The sequence below is a fragment of the Lindgomyces ingoldianus genome (genome assembly GCF_010093535.1).
Source record: "Lindgomyces ingoldianus strain ATCC 200398 unplaced genomic scaffold BDR25scaffold_14, whole genome shotgun sequence".
Lineage (NCBI taxonomy): Eukaryota > Fungi > Ascomycota > Dothideomycetes > Pleosporales > Lindgomycetaceae > Lindgomyces > Lindgomyces ingoldianus.
The window spans coordinates 426,233-447,044 of NW_022985175.1; the positions used below are offsets into that span (position 1 = coordinate 426,233).

A 20,812-nucleotide genomic window follows, 5' to 3' on the forward strand; every position below is an offset into this window, starting at 1 on the left:
GCGTGGACACCTGTCCGGACCTCTCCACCTCTCCAAAGCCTCCTCACGTGAAAATAATCCTCCGAATAGAACATGGGTCCACGCAATGCTGTCGTTCATGGCTTGCACTTCTGCCCGTTCATCCTTCCCCGTACAGTGTGCCTTCGAAACCCTGAGTTTCTATTCGTACCTCTCTACATAATCCTATCCTCCCAGAGCCATGAATGCCAGAGCCCCATTAAATTTCAAGTACGAATACATCCAAAGAGCGAGCTGGCTTCATCTCGCCGAGTCGCTTCATTCACGCTTTACGCCCTCTACCGAACCGGTCCTTGCATGCCACTGGGAATATTCATATAATGATCCTGCTGCGCTGCTCAAGCGCTTGATATCTTTGCCAACTCCAGGTTAGACGACATGGAGACATGGCAGGAAATGTAAACACCAGACGCCTCTGTCTCTGCCTCATTCTTCGTCATCCTCTTGACCTACCTGTTTGTATTTACCACTCGAACTATCACCCTCGCCGTTGCTTTTGCTTCCTTTTATGATGTTTGAAATCCACCCACCGATGCCCTCTTTGGCATCCGACTCTTTTCTGTGCAGTGACTTCCCGTCCTGACCCTCCACATCATCAGGAGGGTTGATGTTGAGCCCGGGAATGGCACTGTCTGCTCCATGTTGTCCCGATCGGATATCCAGCGAAGGAACAGGAGACCCATGCCCGCTGAACAGGGATTCCGCTTCGGCCAGGGTGGCTGGGGTGGGCATGACTGACGTCGCGTCTCCAAATAATGAATTCATGTCTTCAAGGCGAACATTCGCAGTTTCGGGATAAATAAACCAGACTGCCCCGTGTCAGCATTTGGGCCGGGACTTTCGAACAAAAAATATTTTATACTTACCAATAACAAAGCTGACAGCGCAGAAAAAAGCGTGTATCAAGTACAATCGCCACCCTATGTGCTCTTGCAGAATAGGTGTCATCTCTCCAACCAGCCAGTTGAATGCCCAATTTGTCGCGGTACTCAAGCTGGCTCCCTTGGCGCGAATACTAAGTGGAAGGATTTCTGGTGGATACAGCCACGGAATCGGACCCCAAGATGCGCCAAAGGCTGCGTTGTAAATCATGACAAAGATAACGACAAGATTTGGGGTCCAGTCTGCCTGGAGATATATGAAATAGGATATGGCAGAGAGTGATATGACCATGGCAACTGCTCCGGAGAGGAGAATTTTGCGTCGACCTAGCGTATCGACAACATACCAGGGCGGGATAGTAGATAGTAGGTAGGTAATAGCGTTGATGCCGGTCATAAGGATGGCACCACGACCATACCAGCCAGCTTCCTCGAAGACGAGAGGTGCATAGTACGAGATGACGTTGATTCCGTTGAGCTGTGCCAGGGCCTGGGCGGACATGGCAATGAAAACACGCTTGGAGTATCGCTTGAACATGTCCGAGTATGATCGCTCGCCCTCCTGGCGCTGCAGGAGCACATTCATCTTAATCTCACGATACTCCTCGCGTGCCTTTGGGTTGTGAATGTCTCCTTTCCCGTAAAGATTGGCAATTACCACAATGCCTTCCTCGTCATGATCGTTATCTAGGAGCCATCTGTGGTATGTTTAGCGACTCAGATTTGCACAGGAGTGAGACACTAACCTGGGGGACTCGCAGATGAGCAGACTGCCGCTCGCAAGTAAGGCACCCATAACACATTGCATTAGCAGAGGAACCCTCCAGGCCCAATTGCCCTTGATATAGCTACAGAAGTAGTCCACCCATACACTTGCGGCATATCCAGTGATGTTCCCCGTGAATTCGATGCAAGCCAGCTTCCCCCGGTTGTGAGGGGGCGATATCTCCGACTGGTATACTGGCACAATGGTTGAAAGAGTCCCAACTCCAAGACCGGCAATAATTCTCCCCAAAAGCATCATCGGCATCCCATCCGCAAAACTCTGCAGAGCTCCCCCGACTACGAAGATAATGGAGCCGTATAGAATGGTTCTTCGACGGCCTAAAAGATCGCCGATCCTTCCTACTAGTAACGAGGATATGAAGGCTCCTATCTCCAGAATGGCGACCATGGTACCCAATTCGGCACTTGTAGGCTGGTTGAAATAATCCTTGAAATCGGATCCTCTGCATGCAAATGTCAGATACGCTTGTACCAGGGAAGGGGTTCAGGGTTCCGCACGTAATGATTCCGGACATGACTCCCTGGTCGTAGCCAAACAGAAACACGCCTAATGATACAAAAACGCTGGTGAAATAGCTATTCAGATCCGTCAGTGGAAGTTCGATCCTACGCAGCCTTGAGAACCCACATCAGCTTCTTCCCATGCAGCCCGTGGATACGAGAGGGGCCATCGTTGGGAGCCATGATGGCAGCGAGGATCTGCTCTCCGCGAGAGATGGTCCGAGGCCCTGGGTCGGGTATTTCAATGTCCTCCTTCCGGAGGGCTTCACGTTTGAGTGCCTTCTCCCTGGCGTCGTCCTGTGAGTGGTATCGGACTCGCTTCTGTTGAGGGCGGTGCTTGGGGAGGAGAGCACCGTCGAGCGATTCGCGCAGGCGAGCACGAAGAGGGTCCTCCTCGTCAGCGAGCTGGTCGACTAGATCGCCAGTGTCACTCCAGAGAGAGAAGTCAGACTCTGGCGTGGCGGTGGAGAAGGAGGACCGCGGGCTGTTCTTGTCGTGGTCGTGTAGAAGATAAGCCGAGTCGGAGTCTCGAGGGCGCGAGGACGACGAGAGAGTGTGGAGGGGGATGTTGGCAGGCCTCCTAGTGTTCGACGAGGAAGGAATTTTGACGACTGCGAGGGCTGAAAGGGAGCAGCCCCGACTCTAGCAAGATGTTGTTAAAGAGAGATGCGGCACGTCACCGGGTCCAAAGAGTCCAACCGGGGGGGGGGGGGTGCAAAGGCGTGGATGAGTGTTGGAAAGCCAATAGTGGCCAGGCGGTCACATTGGATTAGGTGGAGCGGTGGGGACGGGGACGTGAGCACGTAAATGGATGTGTGATCAGAAGCAGCAAAGCAGGCGATGCATATGCTCAAGCTCGCTGTGTTTCTGTCAGCAGCGCCAAGCCTCTTGACAGCTTTGGCCAGGCTGCACGGTGCAAGAAATCTTCGATAAGAGTTTGCTGTAGAGTATGGGATTCTCTGGGAGCATGCAGCAGGCAGCTCTGGTGCCCCAGGAATCGCAGCGGACAGCGCGGAATGTTTCCTGCCCTCGACCTCTGCACGGCACCTTATCCATCTCCTCGCTTCACGTACGAAGATCCATGGGGCAGCAACAACATCTGAAGAACACCGAAAGAACACTTGGGCAGCATCTAGGCACACGGAACCGCATTTTCCTTCCTTCTCAACTCCCGCCACACTCGGCTGGCTTTCCAGTCCCTACACGTGGTTCACGTGTGGCCTCGTGACTTTACGATTCCCCGTCACGGCCGTGCTGGGCATTCCTTAGGCAACTCGTGACTGGTGGTCTTTGCTGGCAAACGAAACCACTGGTCTCTCAGCCTCTTCTCCTGAGCGCGTGCTGCATGAGGCAGCCAATCTTGCTCGACAGGGTCATGGCTGCTCTTTAGCACATCGTGAAAAGGGATGCCGACCGAAGGCGGATGCATAAAAGGTGACGATGCTCGTATCTCATGCTCGCAGGCTAACGACGCTGGGGTAATGATCTGCCCGTTCTGCAGCGTGGGCTCCAATGATATCATAAGCTCTTGGGCAATGGGCATCGCGAGAGGGAGCCCTGCGAGATGAGAACCAAGCCTCCTCACTGGTGGCCGTGGCGTGCCGAGTCAAGAATCTGGAGTTGATGTCGCTCTTTCGCCTGCGACAGCCGTTCTCCCACGCCGCAGCCGTGTCGGCGGCTCAGCACCGCGCCCGATTGCTTCCAAGGGTTGATGGGGGGGGGCATCTGGAGCGTTAATACGATGGCGGCCAGGCTCCGCAAAAGGGAGGTGGTGGGCTTCATTTCATGCATTCACTCGCCGTGAAGAAGGCTGAAACAGCGCGCACGGCCCCTTTAAATAGAACGCCCGCTCCCATTGGCCAGCTCGTCTTCTTCATATTGTTTCGAAGGCTTGGGGCAACGAGGTTGCTCTGGGAGAAAATCCCGGCTTTGTCCCCGGCGGTGCTGCATCACCTGGGCTGTCTGCTGTTTCCTCCATTCCGCAAACTCAACTCGACATCATCGACTCACGAGCGCTTCACACATCGCCGGTATCGCCGACCTCACCTCTACGTCAGACTCGTGCGTGCCATCATCGCAAGCAGTCGTCGTCTCTCCACCGACCTGCTAGCGGCCCTCTGCCCTGGCCCCAGCAACAAACCTGCAAACCTGCGTCCACCAGCCACTGCCACTGCAGCCAGCACATCAATCACCCCTCTCGGGTCGAAATCTTCTGCCACGATCCTTCTCCACGTCCACAGCCATTGCCGCCTCTAGTGCATGGCAGCTTTTCACTGCTCCATCGCCGCGCACCCAATTCCGCATATCAATTCGCATTAAACCTCGCTTTCGAGGCGACGCGCCAGCCGCAGAAGCGGTCGCTCCCCAGCTATGCCCGCAACCGCCTATGGCAACTTCCACGACCTCTGTCGCGACACTGGCAATCTTGGGTCTACCTTACCAGGTGCGCATTCGTCCCCGTCCTCCGTAACCCTTCTCAATGACATGTCTCGCTGACTCTCCACAGTATGTAATGTATGTCGCAAGCTCGTCCCCGAACAATCAACTTCTGCGAACGACCCAACGCTGACCATGGTCCGATATAGCTCTTCGACCAAGCTTCCACGCGATTCGGAACGGGCTGGAAAGGCTGTAATCTGACCGGCATACCGCTGAATGGCCACAATCACCTCACCAACCTAGGTCCGTGTTCTGAGAATGTAAGGCAGGAGTTTAGGGCTGACAATATTTAGGCTCGATACTTCTTTGTGGCATTGCAATTGTCGCCTCCATGTTCTTGATATGGAGATCAGAACGAAAGAAGGCAGCAGTTGGTCGAAGGTCAGAAATTGGCGCATCAAAGCTGTCGAGGCCGGGTATTGACTGCGCACAGGGAGATGCAACTTTTTCTCGTTGGCTTCATCATCATAGAAATCTGTGAAATCTTCACAGTCGGTGGATTCCCGCTCAACAGTGTTGTGCGACGGGTATGTCGGTGCGCTAGTGTGAAGCTACGCTCTGTCTGACATAGTGACAGGCTTTCACGGCGGTTCATATCGCTGCCATTATTGCGACACTCTGGATTCTAATGCTGAACGGTATCGTTGGCTACCAGCTTCTTGACGACGGCACCCCGGTGTCAATTGGACTGATGATGGTTTCTGCTGCTTTGATCTTCATTGGGACCGGGTACATCGCCCTCGACACAGGTTTCAGCTGGACTAATTACTGGGATGACACATTATCGGGGAACAATCGCGCGTATGCACTCTACACCCTCTATCAGCTTGCGCCCTTGGTGTTCCTTGTCGTATTCTTCCTCCTCGAGGCCTTCTTGGTGCTCAGAATTCTAGGAGAGAGAAAACCTATGGGTAAGAAACCACCGGCTATTACCCAAACTTTCAATTTGCTAACGACGGCTGCAGTGTATCTCATTAGCGCGGCTCTGCTGTTTGCCCTTGGACAGATTTTCCAGTACGTGATCAGCGTCCACATTTGCAACGGTACAAATGGAAAGATTAATGGAGGCCTGTTTGAAACCCTATTTACCTTATGCGCTGTTGTCACAATTTGGGTATTCTGGTCGAGCATCACGGAAGACGACTGGCCAATGCCAACGGTGGCAGGTTCAGGAGCGTATCAGTAAAATGAGTTACGAACATGTGCTTGGGAGGAAAAGGTGAAGCTGTAATGTTTCCATAAGTTTTCTAGCATAGCGTATACCACCTTTGGAGGTTCCTTTTTGGATGGTCATCATGGTAGCAACAGCTCATGATGAGATACACATAATGTATTGTAAACGGTCGAAAGTGTTGCTCAAGAACTCGTACATTGAACACAAGGACGGTTTTCCGAAGCCGAAGTCATGCTAAGTTCCCAATCACGTGCCCACGTTCCACCCAAGGCTTCAAGGTTTCGGAGCATTAGAACGTTCGTTAGGTGCTGCAGAACACACGCCAGACACCACCACTATGACTTACCCGCCTCCGTTGTTAGTCACATATAAATATTGATGATGGTGGTCGCTGCAGCCCCTCAACCTCTCTTTGCTTTTACCTTTGATAATCCTCCTTTCACTAATTCCCTGTTTGAAGGTCCTAGATCCTTTTTGCCAGGGACCGGGCGCCCAACCTCGACCCACCCGGAACACGGTTCCACCCTTCAAGCAAGAGCTAACCATCTGTGTTGGATTTCAATATTCGCAGCCCGTCGGTGTACCACCTCCACTCCCGAATTCTTCAATCCACTCTCGCCGTGCAAGCACATCTTATCTAGCTTGCTGCCACTGAACGAAGAGAATGGCCGATTCGGACTACGAATACATGGAGGATGCGTCTGATGACGAGTATATTGAAGGAAGGGCCAGGTCTAGTACACGAGTGCAGACTTCTCAGGCTCCAGGAAAGAGACGGACGCATGAAAAGCCCCGGAAGCCGCAGGCTTGGGAGACATCTAGGACTGTGGCAGCTACCGTCACCGCCACGACCATCCAAGAAGCCGAAGATGGAACGATACAACAGAGCGTCCAGGAGCGAGAGGAAGAGCGGAAGAGAAAACGGTAAGTACGCTATTTATGTTGTTGGGTCTAGCCGGTTGGAGCGAACTACATCTCTCCGAAGTCTTCCGTCTCTCTGTGTTTTGGGGTCTCGTCACTTGCACAGGTGACGGGTCCGCATAGTCTATCGGCCATTGCTGCATGATACTCGGGCTATTGCCAGACATACATTTCATCACTCGCAATCATGTTGAGAGGCTCACAATCCTCCCCTCGTGGATCCTCGTCGCATCGTGTTACGAGGAGGTGTCGTCTACCATTGTCGCCAGAGGAACATTTCCAAGGGCTACAATGAAGACGAAGTCTACGAGCCTGATTACGCAAATCCCTATCACGGGCAGGAAACCCACTAGTGGCATGGAACTCAATTCTTACACTCACGGTTAAATGTGGCTGACAGAAACATCCAACCAGGCTGCGCAAAGACACGAAACCATTCCAGCGAGGAATCATACGGCATGTCACCCTCATACTTGACCTATCCGAGGCCATGTTAGAGAAAGACATGCGCCCTAACCGGTATATTACCATGATTAAATATACTCAAGAATACGTGCGCGAGTTCTTCGAACAGAACCCCATTTCTCAGATGAGCGTGCTAGGGATGCACGATGGGATCTGCATCCGGGTCTCGGAGTTGTCTGGTAATCCAGCAGATCATATCTCTGCAATACAGGGCCTCCGGTTTCCAAAGAATCCTAGAGACATCCCAAAGGAGCCGAAAGGATCACCCAGTTTACAAAACGCCTTAGAGTTGGCCAGAGCAACACTTTATCACACGCCAAATCATGGAACTCGAGAAGTCATCATCGTCTTCGGTTCTCTGCTTTCCTTAGATCCCGGCGATATCCACCAGACAATCAGAGCTTGCGCGCGCGATCACATTCGCGTCAGTATCATTGGCATGAGCGCCCGGCTCAAAATTTGTCAGGAGATTGTGGGGCGCACTAATTCCGGAGATGAGAGCGAATACGTTGTTGCCACGGATCAAGAGTCGCTGCGGGAACTCCTACTAGCTACGACAACTCCTCCCGTGATCCGATCCACCCAGCCAACTACTGCTGCACCCACCGAGTCCGCCGCTGCTCTTATGATGATGGGGTTCCCATCTCGGGTTGTGGAAGATGTTCCAACCATGTGCGCCTGTCATGGTGTTCTTACAAGAGGTGGATACACCTGCTCGAGGTGCAGCGCTAAGGTCTGCAGCCTCCCAGTTACATGTCCCAGCTGCCAGCTCACTTTACTGTTGTCGACACACCTTGCCAGGAGTTATCACCATCTCTTTCCTCTTCGTAATTGGGTTGAGGTCAGCTGGGCACGCGCTAGGGAGAAGGGGAGCCGAGAATGCGTCGGCTGTCTCTCAGCCTTTCCGATACCCTCAGAGTATTCATCAGACAGCAAGGGCGGACAGAACGACGAGAATCACCACGAAAAGGCAGGCAGAGCTGCCCGCCAGCAACAGATGGATAAGGAAGATTCCGAGGAGCAGAAAGCAAGTGAAAGCTCAAGATACGAGTGTAGAGCTTGCGAGAGCCATTTCTGCGTAGACTGCGACGTGTTCTGTCACATGGTCCTTCACAACTGCCCGGGCTGCTTAAGCCAGTTCAACCAAATTCCAGAGGCACAAGGCGATGGCGATGTAACTATGGTCGGCTAAAATGGAGCCTAAAGCAAAACGAGCACATTTATGAGGCCTTAGAGACACTCCAAGCTCAAAACGCCGCTTCGGAAGAGGGTCGAGAGGAAGAAGAAGTGAAGACCAGAGCGAAGTGGGACCTTGGTGGCTCCCTTTGTTGCGATGGAATTCCCAACAAACTCGTCGGTACAAGTCGAGAATCGGAAAGGGAAACGAGATAGTCAACCTCATCCTCTTCTTGCATGTAGGTCATTGAATACTGAGTCTCTTGGCACACCTTTTCCTACCACCAAAAGTCGAATTTTTATATCTCTTTTGCTTCACTTCCCCTTCGCTTGGCCATCGGTTCTGAGCCCAGAATCCCTTTAGGTGTTGTGACCAAGCGGCTACGATAGTCTTCTTCATCTGTGTTGGTTCGGAGGCCACGGCCACGCTACCCTCGCGCAATCCCGTGAGCAACAGCCGGGTCCACAGAACTCCAGAGTGTCTCGGTGTGAACAAATGCCGAATTCGACCCCACCATTGCTCAACACGAGCGGGCAACGTGGGGCAATTCCGCTCACGCATAATTAACTCGCAATCGCAATTAGCAAGAAAGCGGTTGGGATTCCGAGAAACATAATGTTTATCAAGCCGACATCGCAGCTATTCTTTGCCCTTTACTGCCTCTTCTTCCTTTCTTTCCTCCATTCAAATCTCGTCTTCACAATATAACATGGCTTTCGAGCGATTGATCCGATTTAGCGCGGATGATGGCAAAACCTACTACGGGAATCTGACAAAAGAGACTCCGACCCTTGAGATCGAAGGCTCAAAGGTTGAGGTACTGAGTGGAGATGTTGCGACAGGATTCAACAAGACAGGCGAGCAAGCAACTGTGTCGAAGGTAAGCGTAACATCTACAAGCGTAGCTCGAATAATTTGATGTCTGACGCTCAGGAGTTACTCTGTCCTTTACCTAGAACAAATATTGTCATGTGCATAGGACTAAACTACCGTCATCACGCAGAAGAGGCAAATGTACATGTCATCTACTCATAGCCAAACCCTATCCATCCCAGTTCCTCTAACAACCACAGCTTTCGATCCCCAAATTTCCCACAGTTTTCACGAAGCCTCCAGATGCGCTTACCGGCCCTATTGACGCGGTCCCCATCCACCCAGAATGCCAAAGCATGTTAGACTACGAGGGCGAACTAACCGTGGTCATCGGCAAAGACTGCAAGAATGTTAAAGCCTCCAATGCGTTTTCTTATATACTCGGCTACACTGTCGGCAACGATGTATCAGCCCGGAATTTCCAGCTTCCCGCCGACGTCTCCGGCGGGCAATTTGGCTACGCGAAGTCGTTTGACGGATTCGCACCCATCGGTCCTGCTATCGTCAGCACGAGCATCATTCCCGATCCGCAGAAACTAAAGTATACGACGAAGGTCAATGGAGAGGTGAGGCAACAGACAGGTACAGATGATATGATTTGGACAATTGCGCAGATTGTGGAGCATTTGAGCAGGGGCACGACCTTACGGGCTGGCACGGTCATCATGACTGGCACACCGAGCGGTGTTGGGTTGTTTATGAATCCTAAGGGGTTTGTGAAGGATGGAGACATTGTAGAAATTTATGTCGAGGGGATTGGGAGTCTCGTGAATAAGATGAAGTTCGAATGAAGTTTGACGGATTGGGTTTAAGGGAGGTCGCGATGAGTGGCGCCAAAATCAATTAGAAATGTACGTGTTACTGAATCCCCACCTTAGGCGTCATGCCGTTCTATTTCCTTTTATCACCTTTCTTTTGCTTCTGCACGATAGTCAGAGCGCGCTGTCAGCAATATCCCATCTACGGAGCTGTGAGAGGACGTCAAACTCCGTCAAACTTTAATTGTCCTTGTATCCAAATCTCAAATTTTCCATCAAAGTTGGGGCGTTCTAAGATATCTCACATTCGGAGCAGGCATCGGAAGAGGAGATGAAGCGACGTGAGGACCAGACTTACGTGGATTTGACCGAGCTCTGACTTTCTTGATGGTAGGATTGTATCAGAACAGAGTTCCATCATCATACTGATTGACGTGGTTCTCGTCCTCCATAACGGCCTGGAGCTTACCAGACTTTCTGCACAAGTTCGATCTGCTTGGCTATTTGCTGACGTGCAAGTATGGGTTGTCTCGGAGTTCGCGAAAGAGAAGTTGAGATCGGTTTCGTGCATCAGGATAAGATCTTCTACGTCGAGGTCATGTTGCGCAGAAGCATCTGGCTGCCGTCGCTGCCAATACATCTTTGACGAGGATTACGGTCAAGGTTACCTCAGTTTTGTCCCGGCGCCCGCTTCACTAGTTTCAGCTTTTGGATATTCGTGTGCTACCCTCCCGGCTCGCAAAAGGGGATGAGGCTGATCCCTTCCCTTGAACCTTCTTCTGCGATGATATCTTTGCAGTGTCGTCAGCCGATAGGCTGCCTTCTTTAGGAACCTCCCGGTACCAGTTTCTACCGCCACATAGCCTAGTTTGTGCATGCCCTTCTCACCATCCTTGACTTTCCGATCCTTTGTACGTTTTTCACTACCTCCTCCAACAGTGAGGTATTTTCGCGTGACTGTGGAACATGTCCGAGGAGATGAGGAGAGAGAAGTCATAAGAGTGTAGTTTTCTCTCCCAGTGGTAGCTGGATAAGCTTGATGTGGACTGCAATCTTACAAAAAAGGCTCAGGATTGGGGTGTCTCTAATATCCGAGCCCCAGGGCAGCCAACCACTTTGCTCGTGGAGGCATCGTGAACCTCCTTCAGCGGACCCGGCCCCTTGAATACTCCAGTCTCTCCATTTTAGCCTTCTCACAGATTAAGACTTAGGAGTGGGCTAGCTGAAACGTCTTGACCCAAGTATCCTTCGACATTTACCAAGGATTTCGGTGGGAAAGTGTAAACTGCCAAACTTAGGACTGAATTTAGGGAAAGCGCTAAAAGCCACAGCCTTTTGTCCAAAATTAGAGCCATGTTCGGTGAAGTGTGCTCAGATGCAGTACATTGGTACCACTCGATGGGCACTGATATACAGAAAGACTATAGCTAAAACGAGGGTTAGTGGGTAAGCAGGCTAGGGCGGATCCTTTACATCGACCATAGCTTTCATATATTCCTATGAGGGCTAAAATATTTCTTCTAAAAGACATACTAACAGCTTCATACCTCCACCGTAGCTGAACGGCACATATATCCCCTTCATCAAGACCGTAGGTAAACAGCAGATTCCGCTTCACAAAGTTACCCTCCTCCAGCCCGATCGCACCCATTATCACCCCAACATATCATTAGAACTCACTTCAGCTGCAAATGGGCTGGGGCTCACGACCAGACCGGGCCATACGGCTCAATCGCAACCTTCTGGAGTTCTTAGTCTCCCCTTAAACCAATGACTCATATCGTGTTGGAGGACGCCCAGACCCCTGTATAAAATCTGCGGAAAGTGGTTAAGCCGGATCAGGTGCACGTGGCGAGCGATGGAGAGGCGGAAGCAGATGAGCAAGGGTATCTTGTGGCTACGTCGAATGAGACAACGGGCATCGTGCTTTGGATAGACAGGCTCATTGCTTGACATGTCTTCTACCTGCATGTCAGTCACTAAGATTCTAGGGGACATTGTCGAGTAAGTCGAAGGAAAATAGGATTGTATACCCTAAAGAGCTGAAACGTTCAATAATGAAAGGGGGTGGAATTTGGAGAAAGAGAGTTGTCTTTTTTAGCTTCAGATGTCTAGAATAACCTTGCTTAGAGAGGGTGGTTTGATTCTCCTCGTGAAAAGGATCGTCAGGATGAGATTACGCCAAATCAAGATTTTCTGACACAAAGTAGGGGGGAACGGCGTCCAATTCACCCACTTCAACATAACCCATCCATTGTTTCAGCTTCCTTCTTTCTCTGGTAGAGAGTAGCAGGATTCTCCCAAGAACATTTGTTAAGTGTTATGAATGCGCTATTCCCTACAAGTACGTCATCGATCCATATGTTTATTATGGACTTAAGCGCCTCTCCTTTTTCAGCGGACCGCTAAAGACAATAATCGGTCTCAACAACTGCTTCTTCCAAAGAAACGCCATTAGAAGCAATCTCCCAGAGCCTATCTACATTCTATAGTTCACATAAAATGGAAAATGCACTCCTGTCACAACCGACGGGAAGCCAATACTTCCATCACTGTTAGAGACCGACCATCTAATCGTAAGAGTCGGCCTGATAGAACATTTCTTACCTGCCTTTTTAACTCAGCATGGTGCGGCTTGCGTCGGCTTCCTAGTCTTAGAGGATTGACTTTGGTAGGGCTAACCGGAATTAGGATTGGAGCAACATCTGGTTCGGCAGATACGCCACGAGCACCGATTACCAACATGGCTGCAGTCAGTATAAGAAGCCGCCAGAGCGGTTCTTGAACGTCTCTGAAGATAGGCTCAGAATGCCTCCGAGACATTGACCTCGAGGTGGAATGCGTCTTAGTTGCAACGAAAGGCGAAAATATGATGTAGTGTAGATGGAGCAAAAGTATGTCTGGGGAAAAATCTGTCCCAACAACGTTTTTCCAGAACTTTGAATACCAACTTTTGAAGGATTCACTCGTGGGGGAACGATTCCCCGCGAGGTACGAAACATTGACAATACACAGGGCCAGTAGGTTTCCTAACAGCAACTTCCCTCCTCCTCACCTGCCCTTAGGCCAATTTTCTAACATAGTTCAGTGCAAATGGAGAATACGACGCAGCCTCACCATCTAATCAAGTGGATCTACCGCAATCCCTATTGGAGCCACCTCTGGCCAAGCGTGCAGCCCTACACGGCTTCTCGATGCGCTCCGACACTACATTGCCTAATCCAAAGACTCTCCCATCAGTATCATCAGCAGTATCATCAGCACTGTCAGAGACAACAGTACCAACTAAGATTACCGCATCAAATCGAAGTATCCATACAGTTATGCCGTGGCCTGAAACCAAGGAATCAGAATGCTTGGAATTCCCATGGTATAAAAACCCAGCTAAGGTCCCGCTATCAACATCTAAGCTGAAGTATATCTTTCCCATGTAGTGAAACATAAAAAGGGGAATGTACATTTTGTGATGCAGCCCGATGAGAAGCATCCGGCCTATGACTAGACAGCCATTATTAGAATGGTGAGACTTAGCATGAGTAAATTCGAGTTCAAAGGGGAAAATGAGACATGAGCATCGAGTAAGTGGATCCCTATCGTCTTCCCTTCTTATGGGGCCGAAAATGAAACTTTCCCGACACAGGATGAATATCTCAAACGGGTGAAGCAACTCATTGGTGACGATCCCATTCCGGATCAAAAAACTCGACGTAGCCAAGTAATACATCGAGGTTATAGCGGAGTCGCACTCCCAAGGCGACACATAAGAAACAGCCCTTGTTTAACTTCCTCAACAGTAGTTCTCTTACTGATTGAATAAGCTTCTGTCTCACTGATGCAATCCAACAGCACCACCCTTCGCTGGCCTTGGATCTAAGACTTGCATCCAAGATGCATACAATCTTTCTTGCAAGACAGCCCATGTGGAGAAAGCCCTCGTCTCACTAACCATTCTCAACTCATTCTCACCTAAACGCTAACTGGTAAGATATGCAGTCATCACTCGCGCAAATCAAGGACTGCGAGACCATGGTTCCGTCCATTAAAGCCCTTGGGATGTTTGACACAGACGTAGCAATTCGATGTAAGTTCACTGAACTATCGGCTGGGATATCCTACGGAATCAGGGGAAGAGAAAACTGAAAGAGGAGATTAGATTGCTAAACTCGGGTACAGTGCAGTAGGCGTAGAGGTGATATATATTAGTATAGCAGTATTCCCTGGAAATTAAAACGAACTGCCGCCGCTACCAGGGCGCTGTCATTCACTATGAGGTCACGACGTACCCATGTAGTAGTCTGCCACATGCTTAGATGAACACAGGAGTGCCGGGAAAACAATTCTCGATCATCAATTTGGTGGGTCATGGTAAGTTTTGTTTGCTCACAAGCTTTAGAGGAGACGCGTGGAAGACCGCTGCGAAAGAGATTGAAATAATGTTAGGGTTGAGATATTCGTGTATTTGATTGGTTGGAAACAGGACTGCGAAGACATGTACATGGACTGGGAGAGAAGAAGAAGCATCATAGAGACGTCAAATTAATTCGTCGTATGGAGATCGCAAGGCATCCCTCGGACTGCGGGGAAAGGCTGGAAAGAGTGGTCAGGAGTATTCTGGGTCGCTACGGAAAGCCGAACCAAGGCAACTGGAAGCCAGGTTGGGACAGCAATTGTTATCAACAGTCTGTCACGTTGAAGGAAGCTGCGTCCGCCCGCTGTGTTTCCGTGTGCCCATGACTATTACACGACCTTAGATACGTCCATCCACAACAATTGTCACTCCCTTAAACAGGATACTTCAGCCCACCATTATTAAATACCACCGAATACTGCCACGTAGCATATGCAATCCTTTACTATGGCTTCCTCTAATATAGACAAAGAATCTCAAGCGCCCATTCACTCACTGCTCCAGAACGACAAAAAGAACCGAAACAGTGTGAAGTATTCGAGTCCCATACAACAAATAAAGGAAGACGGAGAGCTTGAATTGAGACTCTCCGATGAGTTTTTGGAGACTTCTAGTACCTCGGAGGATGCTGGAGGCTCGGCCGACGAGAGTGCGTTTGGGGTCATATTCGAAAATCCCCTTGGGTGCCAACGACATCAGCGACTCCCTGCCCGTAAAGAGATACGCCAGCATAGGCAACAGCTTATGCCCGGGAAGCGCAAGAGTTCAGAGGTGGAACTAGTCCCAAGCAAGCGCCCCTTCAGCACTCTTGCATCCAAGTCTGCAGTAGATCAAGGATCCGAGCAACGTCGGGACAGCGGCCCTGCTGAGAATTCTCAGAGACCTTCTACAGCGCCATCCCGATATCGATGCGGAGACCCTCTCTATGCACGCGATAGAATTGACAGCGCCATCCCTCTCTCAGGTCCTGAGGTTAAAGCCTTCAATAAAGCCCTTGATTGCATAGACGATCTAAGTGAATCCGCGGCGGCTTCAATCATCGATAGTTGCGAAGAAGGAATTGAATTCTATCAGCGGCATCCCGGGGAGGACCTTCTTTGGCTGCGACAACCATCTGGAGGATATCGGATCTCCGTTCGAGTACACCGTCTACCAAAACCCCTTCCACCCTTAGAGGGTATGTCACAGTGCGACCCACCTTCGCTAATCCGCCGACCGAGCGTAAATCTATGGGATATTTACCCTCCTCCATCAGATTGGAATTCTCAGATCTTGCGTCCTCGGGATAGCTTCACCGAGGCGAAGAATTGGGTGATGAATGTCACACGCACAAATGACCAGCAGGTTCTGGCGGAAGTTGTGGAGAAAATGAGAGCGCATGAGGCAAAATTCGACAAACAAAAATTAATGGGGGATAGAAAAGAGTTGACGAATCAACGTGCTGGTCTGGGGGAGCTCCTCCAACAGCCTAAGACAACTCCTTTCTTGGGGTTGATGGAGGAAAGGCGGACCGAACTTAAGAGGACCGAAGATGAGTATTTGATGTATGAAGAAGCGGAGAGTTTACAGCGAAGATGCGCTGAACTCGCTCAACACCTGGAACTTTTGAAGAGGGCTGGAACTAGGTTAGATTTCTCGCCTTCAATGGATCAAGGGTCCGAGCGGACACCGCCAAAACCGGGCCTGATATCTGAATTCTTAAAGATCAATCAATATATGGCCACGGGCGGTGACAATCGAGATCCCTCATCCTCGGGAGCAGCATCATCATCATCATCAGGAGACCAAGCTGTCAGAAGAGTGGCAGCTGCCGCGGCAGTCGCAAGCGGCAATATTCTGGACAATGGGGAGTGTGAAGTAGAGCCGCCCCGCGATTTTGAGTATTTGTTGGATGCGGACGAGAGAGGTAGTAACCTTACGATGGAATTTAGGAGAGGAGGCTTGTCTCATGAAGGAGACGAGGTTGAATACGAAAGTTTCCCATCGCTACTATGGCGGAGGGAGCAATTTGACACGGAAAAGTCTAAAAAGACCCTAAAGACTCGGTCACCTAAGCGAGAACCTGTGGTCATCATACAAGAGATAATAGGTACTACCTCATCTGGGTCACCAATGTCAATTTCTAGAGAAGACGGATCAACCGAGAGAGAAGAGACGTCTCATCTTAGTATGCCTACCAAAGAAGCATCGAAATCCCCACCCGCAATAGGCGCGAAGACCCAGCAGGAGGGCACTGCGGAGGGTGTATTCATGGTGGAAGAGCACGCTGTACCAGAGTCTTCTTCGCCTGGGTCTCCAATGTCTATTTCTGGGGAGGACGGACTGTCCGAGAGAAAAACGGTTCCTCAGCCTGACGCCGCAGTCAAATCGACATGGACATTCTCAACCACAGTAAGCCCCACAATCACGCAAATGGAAGGCATTGAGGATGCGGTTGTGGCAGAAGACAACGCACAGGCATTGTCCTCGAGCGCCGTGAACCTGCCCTCGGAGCCTACAGTCAGACCCCTACCAGCCTCAGAATTGGATTCGTTGGGAGTGCGACTAGTGTCGATTGAGGGCTGGAGGTCAATGAAGAGGTGGTACCAAGGGAGCCCGGGACAAGAGTAGTGGATTCTTTCTACTCACATATTTCCAGGGGTGCTAGGATGGCCTTCACTTCTTGGTTCAACAGCTGTTATTCCCAGTTGTAGTCCACAGACTTGAGGAGCATGAAGCTCCTGTTTGGACAAAGTCTCTTGTATGATGAATGGTTTGGTGGCCATCTAGATAGCGCAGGCTACGATTCGAAGCTGTCAATGTGGTCCACATGTCGTGCTTCATTCCCAAAACACACTTTTCATCTCGTATTCTCTCTCCTTTTAATTGGCCAGTACTCCCACAACCACCTTCCTAAAGCAGCCCCGCCGCCACTCCGCTCGCCGAGCCCGCGATACCAACATTTGATGTCCATCCTCAAGCCAACCTTCTTCTCCCGGCAACCTTGCCCCTTTATTCTATTCGGCTTCATGTCGTCCCGCGACGCTCTAACCCCCCGTTATCAGATACCTAGATATGCCCAGAATTCGCCCAGCAATGCCCAGGAACCGAAGCTTCAATGAACCTGCAGCTTGATATCACGAGCTGCTTGAAAGAGCAAGGAGCCTGACTAGATGATGGAAGCGCTCGCCAATGAGATTACTGGAAGGTGCAGCGCATCCTTGCTACTGAGCAAGGGGAGCAAGATGCTATGCTGGAAAGTTCCTGGATTGCGGTCGAGATCAGCATGGATTGGGCATTTCTTGGGGACTGTGGTGCTGATGAAGATTAATGAAGTCTTGGGTTTCTTGCCTTCTTAGAGGGTTATTTAAAGAGCTCGGCCTGGCGCGAAGAATGCTGCATGTCGTGTGCTGCGTTCTTCCCCCCCACTGTATTGCGATTGAACTGTCTTTTAGTTCATACTCAATATGAAGGCGGTAATTGCAATTGGAGCCCTTGCTGCTATGGCATCAGCAACGAGTGTTCTGCCACGGGGATATGGCCACGGGCATGGCAACAGAACATGCGAGTACAAGCCTCTCGTAAATGCTGTCAGTATCTCTTTTACCATCCCTAAGGCAAACATTCTCGTTAGAAATACAACTGAAAGCTCCTAGAAAAAACTCCAAAAGTCTATTGAAGGACCCGCCCTTCTTAAAGGCGCTCAAATTCTTCAAGACTTTGCTTACGCGTATCCTAAGCGTAATAGACTGATGGGAGGGAATGCCCACAATGACACTGTCGACTACCTAGTTTCAGAATTAGACGCTCTGGGCGGTTACTACACAGTCGAGAAACAGAAATTTTCTTCTCTCGTCCAGCTCAATGCTTCCGCTTCTCTAGCAGTTAATGGAACCACATATGAGCCTGGGATTATGGAATTTTCGCCGAGCGGGAATGTTGGCGCGCCCATTATTGTGGTGAATAACTTGGGGTGCGACCCGGTAGGTCGCTCTTGTGTACTCCTAATCCACAAAGGGGCTAATCCAATTTGAGATTTAGGCCGATTATCCGGCTGAAGTACTGGGTAACATCGCTCTTATCTCACGCGGGACCTGCGAATTTGGCTTAAAGTCTGTATACGCTGGTCTTGCGGGTGCTGTAGGCGCGATCATCTACAACAACATCCCTGGTGCTCTAAATGGTACTTTGGGTGTACCACCACGGCCTGAAGGCGACTATGTTCCCACTGTATCCCTGAGCCAGGAAGAAGGTACCGTAATCGTGAGTTTGATTACTGGCGGTGCTGCCGTGACTGCTTCGATCGGCGTGTTGAGCGTCATCGAGAATTACACCACCTTCAATGTCCTCGCGACCTCCAACTGCGGCGCGCAGAACACAACTCTTGTGCTCGGGGCCCATACCGACTCCGTGGCCGCCGGCCCCGGCATCAACGACGACGGCTCTGGTACCATTGGCATCCTTGAGGTCGCAAAACAGTTAGCCAAATATAAAGTTAATAATGCGGTACGATTCGGCTTCTGGTCAGGCGAAGAAGAAGGTCTTCTCGGCTCCACCTACTACGTTGAAAGCCTCTCTGCCGCCGAGCTAGCGAATGTGCGAGCATATCTCAACTTCGATATGATCGCCTCGCCAAACTATATATACGCCATATACGATGGTGACGGTAGTTCGTTCAACGAAACTGGTCCCCCCGGCTCCGCAGATATAGAACACTTCTTCGAAAACTACTTTGCCTCTGCTGGCGAAAATTTCACAGCCACTGCCTTCGACGGGCGCTCGGATTACCTCGCCTTCATTGATAATGGCATTCCAGCCGGCGGTACTTTCACTGGAGCGGAGGAAATTAAGACACAGGAGGAGGCGGAGGCGTTTGGTGGACAGGCAGGTGTTGCCACTGATCCGAATTACCATCAAGCGGGCGATACTGTGGAGAATTTGAATATGGAGGCTTTTGTGTTAAATACGAAGGCGATTGCGGCTGCGGTCGCGACATATGCAACGACTTTTGAGAGTTTGCCGCCCAAGGGGCTGGAGAAAAGAAATGGGGAAGTGAGGTGGGTGAAGCCGAGGAGCAGGAGGGGCGGGAAAACAGTTAAGAGAGCTCAGTGAGTGTCACAAATTTGTAGAACATCCTATGAAATTCGAAATAGAGACAGAAACCGTTATTGCCCTTTTCGAGACTCTTCATGTTCAGTGAATCTAGCGTACAGTCCTACTATGTTAGACACCGCCTCGGAGAAATTATCTCTAGTGTTGGAGTTCTGACAGCGTGTCCCCACTAGCCTTGAATAACCCACATGTGAATAGTCTCCCGCTAGCGGACTCATGTAGGGTTCTGATCTCCCTAATTCGAGGCGCGTGTTTTATTGTGGACAACTAGAGGTTTAAAGAAGACCAACACACTAAAAGAATATTTGCCATTGTCTGTTAAAAACTCTCATTCACTATGAACTTCCTTGAATCTATAATAGGCCTGTTATCTGATAAATCTAAGAGAAACAGCATAAACTGAAATCTAGAACAATGAGCGACTGAAGCAAATGAAGAACGTGGAGATGGAATCTATGGATTGCCTTAAGGTGGGGACGCTGGATGCTGATTTAGTTCTGGGTATCAATCCAACAGTTTGCTGGCTCCACTCTAGGTTGCCGCGTTTCACTGGATCCACATTGACTGTAGAAGGGTCCCAAGAGGGAATAGAGGAATGGGGAACGAACCGTACAGAGGGGAAGTCAAAATGCATTGGGATGCAAAGAATGTTCTAGCGGCAGCGGTCGTGCTGCTTTCTCATCCCACATTATATTGGATTCGTAAGTAGACCTGCTTAAGAGCAACGCGATCCACAAAAGCCTGGCATTCTGGAATCGAGTTCGATGTCTCTGAGCGTAGAGCACCAATTCCACACTCTCCATCAAGTTTCGACTCATACTCTGACCAGAAGATATTTGCGCTGTGCTGGTAATGCCCCGAAGCGAATACCTGTAGGTATGCGCTGTCACGGGGAGCGTGCATGAAGTCCCTGCCTGTGGGTTGTGTGCATGTGGTCGTTGGACAAATTGGAAGTGATGCCGTCTGGTCTCGATCTTTGAACGATCTGAGCGTGCTTCTTCTGGGTTAGTGTTTCGCCGATTTTGGGAGCCCTCTGGCTGTTAGCGAACACGGAAGATGAGACAACTTGCGCATTCAATGCAGAGGTTGGAGTGTTTGACAGTATCTTGTATTCTATGAGCGGACCACTCAATCTCGGTACTAGATTGAAAGATTAGTTCGGTCAACTCACTGTTCTGCAGTCGGTTCTCGCATACTGTGCAACGACCTGCAGCTTGAATGGATGTTGAGGGCCAATCAGCGTTCAGGTGCTCAAAAATAGAGCGAATATAGACGTTTTTGATAAGACTTTTTACTAAATAGAGCGGCGAATTCTAGTCT

The 20,812-nt window shown here is 50.3% G+C and overlaps 8 protein-coding genes across 8 annotated transcripts; 5 read left to right on the plus strand and 3 right to left on the minus strand.

Moving 5' to 3' along the window:
• Positions 1-168: 168 nt before the first annotated feature.
• Positions 169-3,729, minus strand: BDR25DRAFT_342571 (uncharacterized protein; the record flags this gene model as incomplete). The annotated part of the gene is made up of 7 exons (XM_033693743.1): positions 169-827; positions 885-1,597; positions 1,646-2,128; positions 2,184-2,261; positions 2,314-2,828; positions 3,260-3,385; positions 3,601-3,729. The coding sequence occupies 7 exons, from the start codon at positions 3,727-3,729 to the stop codon at positions 445-447; spliced, it is 2,427 nt and encodes an 808-aa protein (XP_033548120.1). The 3' UTR covers positions 169-444.
• A 57-nt stretch (positions 3,730-3,786) lies between these two features.
• BDR25DRAFT_25299 (uncharacterized protein) lies at positions 3,787-4,692 on the plus strand. Its single transcript, XM_033686213.1, has one exon. The coding sequence runs from the start codon at positions 3,972-3,974 to the stop codon at positions 4,440-4,442; it is 471 nt and encodes a 156-aa protein (XP_033548121.1). The 5' UTR covers positions 3,787-3,971; the 3' UTR covers positions 4,443-4,692.
• Positions 4,557-5,811, plus strand: BDR25DRAFT_223477 (uncharacterized protein; the record flags this gene model as incomplete). The annotated part of the gene is made up of 7 exons (XM_033685106.1): positions 4,557-4,629; positions 4,693-4,700; positions 4,772-4,868; positions 4,919-5,006; positions 5,059-5,152; positions 5,203-5,536; positions 5,591-5,811. The coding sequence occupies 7 exons, from the start codon at positions 4,557-4,559 to the stop codon at positions 5,809-5,811; spliced, it is 915 nt and encodes a 304-aa protein (XP_033548122.1).
• Positions 5,812-6,129: 318 nt separating this feature from the next.
• On the plus strand, positions 6,130-10,068 carry BDR25DRAFT_333940 (uncharacterized protein). Its single transcript, XM_033692888.1, has 7 exons — positions 6,130-6,723; positions 7,135-7,364; positions 7,475-7,609; positions 7,680-8,359; positions 9,084-9,242; positions 9,299-9,376; positions 9,436-10,068. Exons 1-7 carry the CDS (start codon positions 6,464-6,466, stop codon positions 10,024-10,026), a joined length of 2,133 nt encoding a protein of 710 aa, XP_033548123.1. The 5' UTR covers positions 6,130-6,463; the 3' UTR covers positions 10,027-10,068.
• A 326-nt stretch (positions 10,069-10,394) lies between these two features.
• Positions 10,395-10,633, minus strand: BDR25DRAFT_354528 (uncharacterized protein; the record flags this gene model as incomplete). The annotated part of the gene is made up of 2 exons (XM_033695330.1): positions 10,395-10,470; positions 10,506-10,633. The coding sequence occupies 2 exons, from the start codon at positions 10,631-10,633 to the stop codon at positions 10,395-10,397; spliced, it is 204 nt and encodes a 67-aa protein (XP_033548124.1).
• A 24-nt stretch (positions 10,634-10,657) lies between these two features.
• On the minus strand, positions 10,658-14,514 carry BDR25DRAFT_354529 (uncharacterized protein; the record flags this gene model as incomplete). Its single annotated transcript, XM_033695331.1, has 20 exons — positions 10,658-10,784; positions 10,827-11,019; positions 11,052-11,161; positions 11,191-11,398; positions 11,473-11,623; positions 11,674-11,720; positions 11,769-11,958; positions 11,990-12,085; positions 12,115-12,142; positions 12,174-12,228; positions 12,302-12,331; positions 12,370-12,472; positions 12,509-12,581; positions 12,614-13,032; positions 13,073-13,113; positions 13,153-13,766; positions 13,824-13,934; positions 13,960-14,105; positions 14,229-14,332; positions 14,394-14,514. The coding sequence occupies 20 exons, from the start codon at positions 14,512-14,514 to the stop codon at positions 10,658-10,660; spliced, it is 2,967 nt and encodes a 988-aa protein (XP_033548125.1).
• A 27-nt stretch (positions 14,515-14,541) lies between these two features.
• Positions 14,542-17,668, plus strand: BDR25DRAFT_393431 (uncharacterized protein; the record flags this gene model as incomplete). The annotated part of the gene is made up of 5 exons (XM_033698254.1): positions 14,542-14,715; positions 14,745-14,765; positions 14,831-16,939; positions 16,969-17,066; positions 17,109-17,668. 5 exons carry the CDS (start codon positions 14,542-14,544, stop codon positions 17,500-17,502), a joined length of 2,796 nt encoding a protein of 931 aa, XP_033548126.1. The 3' UTR covers positions 17,503-17,668.
• Positions 17,669-18,036: 368 nt separating this feature from the next.
• Positions 18,037-19,492, plus strand: BDR25DRAFT_223348 (Zn-dependent exopeptidase; the record flags this gene model as incomplete). Its single annotated transcript, XM_033685098.1, has 2 exons — positions 18,037-18,363; positions 18,422-19,492. Coding segments are annotated over 2 exons (1,398 nt in total), but the record flags the coding sequence as incomplete, so codon positions are not given.
• Positions 19,493-20,812: the final 1,320 nt, after the last annotated feature.